General features: G+C 61.6%; 1 protein-coding gene across 1 annotated transcript in view; it reads left to right on the top strand.

The window, feature by feature from the left end:
• MYO15A (myosin XVA) overlaps positions 1 to 8,961 on the top strand; it is a 67,997-nt gene extending 59,036 nt beyond the window's left edge. The window contains exons 57-65 of the mRNA XM_019512574.1: positions 1,258 to 1,352; positions 1,778 to 1,855; positions 2,654 to 2,750; positions 3,332 to 3,492; positions 4,006 to 4,139; positions 5,031 to 5,164; positions 5,494 to 5,627; positions 6,389 to 6,529; positions 7,641 to 8,961. Of these exons, the coding sequence (XP_019368119.1) occupies positions 1,258 to 1,352; positions 1,778 to 1,855; positions 2,654 to 2,750; positions 3,332 to 3,492; positions 4,006 to 4,139; positions 5,031 to 5,164; positions 5,494 to 5,627; positions 6,389 to 6,529; positions 7,641 to 7,742 (1,076 nt within the window). The 3' untranslated portion in view covers positions 7,743 to 8,961. The remainder of the gene's footprint in view (positions 1 to 1,257; positions 1,353 to 1,777; positions 1,856 to 2,653; positions 2,751 to 3,331; positions 3,493 to 4,005; positions 4,140 to 5,030; positions 5,165 to 5,493; positions 5,628 to 6,388; positions 6,530 to 7,640) is intronic.
• Positions 8,962 to 10,349: the final 1,388 nt, after the last annotated feature.

Genomic DNA, 10,349 nt, shown 5'->3' on the forward strand with positions numbered 1-10,349 from the left:
TTTGTTTTCCAGATCAGACCATTTGTCCATCAGGTTTGTTTTCCAGATTGGACCATTTGTCCATCCAGGTTTTGTGACACTGGCAGTGAACAGTAGCTGATGCTTTAGAGAAAGTGGGGAACAAAAGGCAATTCATATAGTCACCTGTGAAGTTCTTTACATGAAGGAAAAATATTCTTCCTAAATAGGTCCTTTAGGCCAGTGGTCTCCGAAGTGGGGTGCGCAAGACGATCCATTGGGATGTGGGAAGAAAATATTAGAACTTCTATTTATATTTATATTTATATAAATATACATATATTGGGGGTGCGTGCTCAAAAATTTTTTACTGATGGGTTGCGCGATCAAAAAAGTTTGGAGACCACTGCCCTAGACCAGTGCAGGCAGGGGGGAACCGATGAGCACTGGACAGGGCTGTCATCTCCATTAGGCAGGGGCCTGGAGAGGCCAAGGGGCTTGCCCGAGGGCAGGCAGGCAGTCATGGGCACAGCCAGGAACAAAGCCCAGAGCCGCCTTGACAAGTGAGAGGTCTCCTCCCAGCTCCCCTCGCTTTGGATTCATGCTGCCTTGCTTGCCTGCCAGAGTGCAAGCAGACAGAGTAGGCCTGGGGCTGGGGCTGGGGCTGGGGCTGGGGCTGGCTGTGGGGGCTTTGCTTTTTGCTCTTGGTCTGGGCAGAGAGGAGCTGGGTGAGGAAGGGACACCCCACAAGGCCTCCCCATTCGGGAGGAGGTCGGGGGTGTCTGCCCATATCGGCCCCACCCTGCAGAAACACAAAGGAGCCCATCTGTCCGGCGGTTATGAGACAGCCCCTGATTGCCTCTTGCCAGCAGTTATCTGCTCAATAAAAGCTCTAGATTTCAAGCTGCTTAAGTGGTTCTCAGGGAGGAGGCGGCTGGTGATGATGGATTGCCCCGGCCTGGACCCCAGCCAGGGGCTCCCGGCCTGGCGCTCAGCCTCACCTCCCGCTGGACCACAGGTGCTGGACACGGCAGTGCCAGATGCACCAGAGCCACCGCTGATGCCAATGGAGCTGATCTCAGCTGGCCAGCCCCATCCCCTGCTCCAGCGGGCAGCACTGCTGGACTGGTCACAGCTGGACCATCCACTGGCTGCATTTCTCCCCTGCCTTCTTCCCCAATCTGAGCCTGGCTTTCACAGTGAGCCTCTCCTCCATCGTGAGCGAGAGCTGTGCTGCTGGGCCCTGCCTGCCTAGCACCTGTCTCTGCCCTGACCCCCGCCCATGTCCGTGTCTCTCAGGGATCGCCAAGGCTTGTGAGCAGAACCTCAAGAAGACTTTCCAGTGCGGCGGCCGGACCAGGTTTCCCAGCAGCATGGAGCTCAAAGCCATGGTGGTGAGTGCCCGAGACCAGGCCTGGCCTGTGGACAGCTCCACGGGGGGCCACACTGCAGCACACCCAGGTCAGCACAGCACGGGCACTGCCTCTGCCCCCAGCCCCTCCTGGCACACCCGGTACAGCCCAGGCTCCTGCCTCCCTCGTCATGGTCCCTGCAGCTCTGTGCCTTTCCCCAGCGGGCAGCAGTTGAGGTCCCTCTCCAGAAGCTGGGGGCTTTGCTCTTGTCCTGCAGGTTTTTTGCTGCAGCGGGGGTAGATTTCAAGCCCTTTCAGAACTGCCTGTCTCCAGGGCGGAGGCATGAGGGGCTGGCCTCCCCGGGGCCCTGGACCCCATGGTGGCAGTGGGAGCACTAAGCGCTTCTGCCCACCTGGACCTGCCAGAGGGCTTCCAGGCTCTGAAGCCTTTGTGCTCCCCCTCCACAGGCCGGAAGGAGCGCGAAACGACAGCTGTTCCTCCTGCCTGGAGGCATTGAGAAGCACCTGAAGATCAAAACCTGTTCGGTAGGTCGGGGAAGGTGGGCAGGGAATCCAAGCCCTGCACCCCTCTGCTCCCCAGGCCTGGTTTAGGGGGTGGGAACTTTCCCACGTATGAGTGTGCTCGGGGAGGGTCCCCCAGTGACCACTCTGAGCCACCCCTGAAAGCACCCAGGTGCCCCCAGCCACCCACAGCCTGGGTGGGGAGAAGGGATTTGCCTCCCAGAAGCATCTTCCCCCTTTGACTGGGCAGCACATGTGCAGCGGTGGTGGACTGAGGGGGTGGGGGGTTGGCTTGGGCACACGGGGGCTGTTGGGCACATCGGAGCTGGGGCCCCAACTTCCAGGGCTGGAGCCAGTGCTCCAGGCTCTGGGCCAGCAGGCAGGAGCAGCTCCTCTCCCAGCGAGTCTGTGCTCAGGGTTCACACCGTTTGCCAGACCAGTGCCTCTGGGAGCCAGCGTGTGTGGATGTGCCAATCTGGAGCCCCACAAAGTGCATTCAAGGCCCCCGTGGTTCTGCTTCACTTGGGGTCTGGTGCTGGAGAGGGGCAAGTCTCCTGGGGCCTCCAGACCTGGCCCCCAGTGAAGATGCTTGGAGAGGCACCCATGTTTCAGAGCGCTTCCTCGATCCAGCTGAGTCCCCCACTGGGGCTGGGCAGGCCCTCCACGTAAGCGCCAGGGACCGGGGGCCTTGCAGACACAGGGACAGGTTCAGGAGCAGGGCAGACCCCCCGGGCAGGGGCATCACCCTGGAAGCTCCCTGCAGTGGGGTGGCACAGCCCAGTGCCAGGGGCACCTTCCCAGCAGCATGGTTCCCCTCTCCAGGTTGCGCTGGATGCGGTTGAGGAGCTGTGCGAGGAGATGGGGCTGCACCGGCCTGAGGCTTTTGATGAGTACATCATCTTCGTGGTGTCCAGCAGGGGTGAGTCCCACGCCCTGCCCCAGCACACATGCCCCACATCCTGCCTTTCCTCTGCCCCACTGCATCAGCTGTCTGCCGGGCGGATGCTGCCCTGCATGCCAGAGCCTTCTTACTGGTGTCTCAGCACCTTCCCGAGGGCCAAATTCCCAGGAAACGCCAGGCCAGAGGTGAAAAGTCTTTACCCACCCAGCACTTTCTGGGGAGTAGCAGCCCACACTGCCTCTGTCCAGCTCCCCTGGCCCTCATCCTTGTGTCTCTGGGGTGGCCACTCGTGTGACTCCCAGACCAGCTTACGTAGGCAGTGGCATCCTCAGCGCAGGGCACTCTTCTCCCAGGTGCTCCCAAGGGAGCACAGACCAGAGCGCCGGAGTGGGAATGACCCTGAGCTGACTGCTGCACTGTGAATTATGCAGCTTTGTGGTCATATGTGGGGTCGGGTAAGCCCTGAATTTCTCAGGGGACAGAAATTCCCCCTGCCCAGCATCATAGAGGATTAGACACAGGGGCAGCATCCTGCCCCCGACCTGCCCAGCCCTTCTGGGCAGCCCCACATGCCTGACCCCAGCCCGTGCTCCTGGCAGGTCAGAACGTGCGCCCCCTGAGCCGCAGGGAGTACATCCTGGACGTGGCCACGGAGATGGAGCGCGTGGACCCCAACTACACCTTCTGGTGCCGCCGCGTCATCTGGATGCAGCCGCTCAAGTTTGACAACGAGCTGTACGTCACCGCGCACTACAACCAGGTGAGGTCTCTGGGCCAGGGAGCGAGGGGAACTCGCCACCCTCCCCCTTGTCCTCCTGGGCCCGGGGGGGCCAGGCGTCTGTCTTGCATGGTAGTAGCTCTGTGCGTGTGAGGGAACTGGGAGAGGTGTTCGCGCCAGCCTGCTGCTGGGCTTCAAGTGCCTCCCTCAAGCTAAGGAGGGTCCAGTCACGTCACATGTGCACGGGAGACATCCAGGGAGGCGTGGGGACCTAGTGGTGGCGACTGAGTTGGGGGATGGCCTTTCCTCCAAGGTGCCGGTCCCCTGCCCCGCGTTGCCAGAGTAAACTCTCGGGGCTCTTGGAGACCCACAGCACCTCTCGGTCAGGGCAGGCCTGGGCGCACAGCTGCCCTTGCGGCGTGTGAATGAATGGCCCTCTTTGCCTGGTGTTCGTGCAGAACAGCTGCGTTACAAGAACATTGTGATGGTGGTCAAGCCAAGCCCCCTCCCTACGTGCAGCCCCCTTTGTCCAGCACAGCACTCTCTCCCCCTCAGGTCCTCCCTGACTACCTCAAGGGGCTCTTCAATGTGTTCCCTCCTGTGAAGCCCAGTGACCAGCAGCTCCAGCAGATCGCCAAGCTGGCAGCCCTGCAGCACCGGGCCAAGGACAGCCTGTATCTGCCCACCGTGTAGGTGCTGGGGCAGGGGCTGGGCTTGGGTGCACTCCTGGGCGTTATGAACAGCATCTGGCAGGGAGCGCAGTGTAGTGGTGAGAGCAGAGGACCCCAGACGCAGGGGCATCACTGCAGACTCCACGACTAGTTGCCCATGGAGCTCTGGGGGAGCCGCTTGCCTTCTCCTTGTCCAGATGCCCTGGCAGCCCTCGCCGCCTCCTCCCAGGGGTTACTGAGCTTGGTTGTTTGTGGTTGGAGATCCTCTGCCCAGACAGACAGGCCAACACGGTCCCCAGGGTGACCAGAGGGGCCCGCTGGGGGCCATGCTTCAGCCATTGGCCCTAACTGTGGTCCTGTCCACCCCGCAAGCCTCTCCTTTGGACCGCACAGTGCTCTTTGCCCAGCTGGCTGGGGCCGTGGATGAGAGCCGGGGTCTGGTCTCTTGGGCCAGTAGCCAGCCAGCGTGCAGCAAGGACATGGGGTGAAGCACTCAAGTGACAAGAGTCCTCCAGTGCCTGCCCACAGTCCCCATGTATGCCCACCACAGATGACGTTGCCCCCGGGTCCCTGGACAGTCATAGGCACAGGAAACCATGGGACGTGCTTCCTGCTGGCCCAGCACCCCCAGGGGGGCATGCAGTGCCCAGGAGGGCTCATTGCCATAGGGGAGCCAGGCATGCCCAGTCTGGGCTGCCCCAAGTGTTTGGACCCCTTCCCAGAGGCCTGACCGCAACATTGACCTGCCCCCGCACCGAGCGAGCACCTAGCAGTCGGGGTGGGCCCTGGGCTCGGTTCAGAGCCTACGCTCATGTCCCCGTTGATACTTGGAGTAGCTACAACCCTGGGGTGCAGGTATCTGCCTGGCCCTGGCTGGTGGTGACCCCCTCTCCTGTGCTTCCCACGCAGCCGGGAGGTACAGGACTACATCCCGCCGCAGTTCTGCCGCATGCAGCACATCCAGTCCTGGTTCAACATGGTGATGCAGCACATGCAGCAGGTCCAGGCTCTCAGTGCCCACCAGGCAAGAGCCCAGTTCCTAGGTAAGATGTCTCCCACCATGGACACAAGTGACCCATGGTGGGCACAAGCACCCATCAGCCCCCTCCAAGAGTGCACCTGAGTACTCACTTGCCGCCATGGGAAACCTGCCCTCTCATAAGTCTCTGTCAGTGGGGAGTGTTGCTTTCCCTGCCAGTCTAGGCCAGCCTGCAGAGGGGCCCTCGGTTGGAGTGGGATGCCATGGGCTGCATTGATAGTGGGACCAGCCATGGTGGGATGGGACGGTTCCCCTCCAGGACCTCCTCAGCCCCAGCCCCCACCACCAGGATCAGGCTCCCCGGCCTCTCTGCTGACAGTGTCCCCTCCGCAGGGCTCGTGAGCGCCTTCCCCATGTTCGGCTCATCCTTCTTCTACATTCAGAGCTGCAGCAACACCACCATTGCCTCACCCTGCATCCTGGCCGTCAACCAGAACGGCCTCAACTTCCTCAACAAGGAGACCCATGTAGGTGTGGGCCGGTGGGCCTGGCCCCAATCATGCCTGCTTGCTTTGGGGGCAGGCAGAGCTGAGCTCTGGGTAGCACCATCTCAGAGCTGCCCACGAGCAGCAGAGGGTCCAGGGGAGCTCGCAGCACCCTGGCATACCCAAGCTGCCCCCACAAACACTGCTCTGTCTCTGGGGCTCTTGTGATGACCACATCTGACACCTGCTGCCTGCTCCAAACCTGGCACGTCAGGCAGGGGTGGGAGCACCTCAGCCAGGCATCACATCCTAACCCAGTGGCACCATCCCTTGGAGAATGGGGCCCATGGCAGCTCATGCAGGTTTGGAGGGAGGCTGTGTGCTATAGCACCCTGGGGCTTAAGGCAGCCCAGTGGGTCCAGTTTGGGCAAGTCCATCTTGAGTAATTAGGGGGCTCAGGGAGCCTGCATCCTTTACTCACTAAGTCACCCCCCAGCCTCTCTCACTGGCCCATGTCCCTCACAATATGCCAGAGACCCTCATGTCACGCATGGGGACCTCCTGTTTTGGAGGAATCAGCAGCTGCAAATTCCTCAGGTGACTGAGGGCAGGGAGCTGGCTCCCGCTGTCTCTCTGTTGTGGGGCTGCAGCTCCATTCTGGGCTTGCACAGCTCCTGGCGCAGCGGTGCCCGGGCGTTCCTCAGCTTGACAGCACCCATTACTCCTAGCACGGAGGAATCTGGTTAGGGAGCATGGGGACGGTCCCCTAGTGCTGCACGTCTAACTGTGCTCCTCCCCCCCAGGAGCTGATGGTGATGTTCTCACTGAAGGAGGTCCAGTCGGCAAGGACGCAGCAGCCCTCAGCCGGCTCCAGCTACCCCTACGTGGAGCTCACGCTGGGAGACGTGATGTCACAGAGCGTCACGCAGCTGCAGCTTGACCAGGTACGAAGGCCGGTGGCTCTGGAGACCATGGAAAACCACCCACTCATCTTCCCCCTGGGGCCCTGGGGCCTGTCCAGGATTGGGGACGCAAGAGCAGGGCCCAGCTGGGGCGTCGGTGCCCGCAGGGTGGGCAGGCCACTGGAGAAGACTGCTGTGTTGGTGGCTCCTCTGCCTCGTGCTTCTGTGGCTCTCAGTCCCGATCCTAGGGCAGGTCTGTCCAGCAGCCTCCTGCTGTGACTGCAGCCTACCACGGTGGGTTGGGGAGCCCCCATCCCCGCCGGGGCAAGATGCAGGAAGAAGGCGCCTGGGCTCACCTGCCTCCTTGGGACACCTCCATGTGATGCTCCAGGGATGCAGCTCCTTTAATTCTCTCCTTCTTGCTTCTCTTCTCTCTGTCTCCTGGCTTTCCTCCTCCTGGCTCCTCCACCCGGCTCTCTTGAGCGTAACCTTCCCATGGTAGGTAGCTGCTCCTTGCTCTTCTATCTGAGGAGGCCATGTGCTCAAACCACCATGGGTCCTCGCCCCTCTGTTCTGGGTCAAGAGTGGGTGGCTGGGGCTTGTTTTTCCATAGTGGTCTCAAGAGCATGTGGACAGGCCCCTTGCGCCTGCTGCGTGGGGCTTGGGGGCTCTCAGCCCCAGCTGGGATGCAGTGTAGGCAGAGGATGGCCCCGGACGGCTCCCGTGCTGCCTCATGTGATGGGCATCAGGCAGAGACCCCCCTCCCTCCCCCTACCAATTCCACAGGGGGCCAGTAGAGACCTCCCCAGCACTGCAGCTGGCCCAGCAGGGAGGAGAAGAGCAGGTCGGAGGAGGAGCTGGGCCTTGCTGTGGTCACCATTAAGGGCTCAGTCCATGGGTAGCAGGGGTCAGGGGCTTCTGTGCTCTCAGGCTCCGGCTCCCAAAGCCTAACCATAACCACAATCCTCTGCACACTGCTTGCAGCCACCCACGGCACAGCTGAAGTCAGGCTGCAGGAGTGCAGGACCGCCCTGAGCATGGCAGGGGGGTTGCTTCTGGCAGTGCCAAGCCCCAGCTGCAGGTCATTACCTGGAGAGGAGCTAATGGGGTTTTGGGGGTCAGCCAAGTTAAGCTGTGCTTTGTCCCTCTGCAGGGCCTGGAGCTGTGCCGCGTGATCGCCACGCACATGGAAAGCTTGCTGTTCGCTCGTGAGAAAAGGCTCACCCTACCGCCTAGCGAGATCACGCTGCTCTGAACATGCATGGCCTGCCCCATCCCAGCTGCACCAGCCAAAACCGCCGTGGGGCTACGGAGATGTCTCTGCCTCCTGGCAGGGGCACAGCACCGACCTGGCGATACCAGCTCTTGGCTGATTCAAGTCAGCAGACGCAGCTGGTTCCAGTGAGGCTGGGCTGGTCCGTTCCCCGTGAGGACACAGCCTGGTGGCATTAGGTCAGAGAGGGTGGGAAAGCAAAACAGATAGGAGGAGTGGAGGAGGAAGCAGAGGAACACCAATGCCTTAATTAGGATAAGGATGCCCTCACAGACCTCCCTTGCAGTGGGGTCCTAGGACCAGGAGCAGAGACTGTTTATTAGTGACTTATCCAGGGATCATCCTGAAGCAGGCTGTGCCCGCCGGGATGGCCATAACCCAGTTTCTATGGGCCACAGGCCTCCTACCTTTCGTACTCATACCCACCTCTGCTACCGTGCCTGTCCCCGAATCATTATTTTTGTAACTGGACTTGGCACTGGGGCAGCTCTCGCCTGCTCAGCCCCACTCCTGGTTTTGTAATGTTTTGCACTTGAGGTCACGCTGAGATTTTTTGTTTTTAATTGACGCAAAATTAAACCTCCCTTGGAAGCCCAAAGCCGCCTCTGCCTGGATCTGCTGAGCAGCATCAGGCCCTGCAGAGCTGCAGCCCTTTCCTCCACCCTGAGGGTGCCTGGGTTTTGAGTCTGGTTTCGTTTTACTGTGACCCTGCAGCTGCCAGAGATGTGTTCTCTATAATGCCCTGAGCTCCCTGCAGTGCTCCTGTTCTGCCTTGTGCCCTCCCCATTTGGGAGTTGCCTGCCTGTTCCCCAGAGAAACAGGACGGGCAAGCAGGAGGACATCAGACTGTGAAAAGAGATGAGCTCCAAACCACGCTCCGATGCCTAGAAAATAGGCCAGATGCTCCCTAATGAAAGAAGTACATTTGGGCAGAGGCAAAGGGACCGTGGCTGGAGACACACTTGCCTTCACCCTCTCTCCTGCACACACTCGGCGTCAGCTGTGCCCCCGACACCAGCGCTGAGCTTGACCCTGCCCTTGCAAAGCACCTTGATGCCCACGCTGAAGCCAGAGTCTTTCCACCCAAGCACGCTTGGCCGTGTGGCACGGTGAGGACCACGACGCGGCAGGGACATCTAGGGTGACACATTGATGGCGGGGGAGACAGATATCCTCTGAGCCACTCCAGGCGCTGTGCAAGACTCAGACTAGCCAAGGCAAGAGGCTGGTCCCTATGCAGCCAGGACCCCCCCTTTGCAGCAGTGCGGTGTCCTGCCAGTGCTGGAGGGTGGGGGAGAAACCTAGATGGTCGATGCTGTGCTGCCTAGGGGGGAGCACAGACTCAGACCAGGGGGCCGATGGCCATGATGAGCCAGCACAGCTCGGGCAGCCGGCTGCTTCCCACTGGCTCCTACCCGCGACAGCAGCTGCCAGAGCACATGACAGCCTGACGAGGCCGTGCTAATTGGATTGGCGGGCAGGCAGGAGAAAGATGATTTCCAAGGGGCACGGCGTGACCTGCGGGGAGGGCTTATTCGGTCACTTATTTCTGGTGCTCAGAGCAATGAGGACAGTTCCTGGAGGCTGTAGACAGCCTAGGGCAGGGCTAAACGAAGGGCCGAGCACTGCACCTGCCCTGGGCTCGCTCCTGCCTATCCACATTCCCAGTCTGGCGCGCGTCTCACCGCAGCCCAGGACAGCAGTTCTCAACCGGGGCCTTGAGGTCCTGGCGAGGACGCAGCACGGCTTGAGCCTGTTTTTTATGAAGCAGGCGGAGATTTCAAACAGAGGCCCCTGGTTTTGTGCCACTGAGCGCTTTGAAATGGAGACTTTCAGCCACCAAGCCCCCGGGGGCACTCGGGCCTGGAAGAGGGAGCATAGCTGGCCGGGGGCAGGGGCCGTGGCCATTGGGGCGTCCTCCAGAGTCAAGGGCTCCTGGGGCAGCATGTGCGCCTGAACCCCTGGGCTGAGTCCTGTCCTGCTTGATGCCCATGTCTACCCTGCTGCAAGGGGGCAGTGGTGGGGCACCAGCCTCCCAAGACGCTTTCTGCAGCACCTCCAGGGCTGGCAGGGCGTGCACTGCTATCCAGCCTGTGCATAGGAGGCTGCAGCCACCCCTCGGCCTGCGGCCACGTACCCGCCCCGGCCTGGCCTACCATGTGGCACAACTGGCGCCCCGCAGTCGGGCTGCCCCGCCATGCGCCTGCACCAGCCCATCAGGCATCTCCTTGGGCACCCCCACTCCCTCCGGGGTCCTCCCTATACCACCCGAAAGACCCCTCCGCTCCCGCCTCCACCAATCAGCAGCCGGCATTCCCCTCTTGCTCCCGCCTCCGCGGTGCGGCTCCTCCAATCACCCTCCAGTCGGGCGGGGTGAGAGGGCCGCCATTACACACCGCCCTGGGAGGCGACGTTCGTCGCGCAGCGCTAACCGGAGCCCCCCTCCCCCGGTGCTGAGGTGGTTGGCCCCTCACGCGCATGCGCCCATGGTGTGAGCCGCAGAGGAGGGGGGTGAAGGGGAACCAGCGGGGCGCGGCTGCGCATGCGCAGCGGGGTGGGCGGGCCCGCGCGTGCGCGCTGCCAGCCGGC

Source organism: Gavialis gangeticus, unplaced genomic scaffold (genome assembly GCF_001723915.1).
Source record: "Gavialis gangeticus isolate Ggan-Ray unplaced genomic scaffold, GavGan_comp1, whole genome shotgun sequence".
NCBI classification, from domain to species: Eukaryota; Metazoa; Chordata; order Crocodylia; family Gavialidae; genus Gavialis; species Gavialis gangeticus.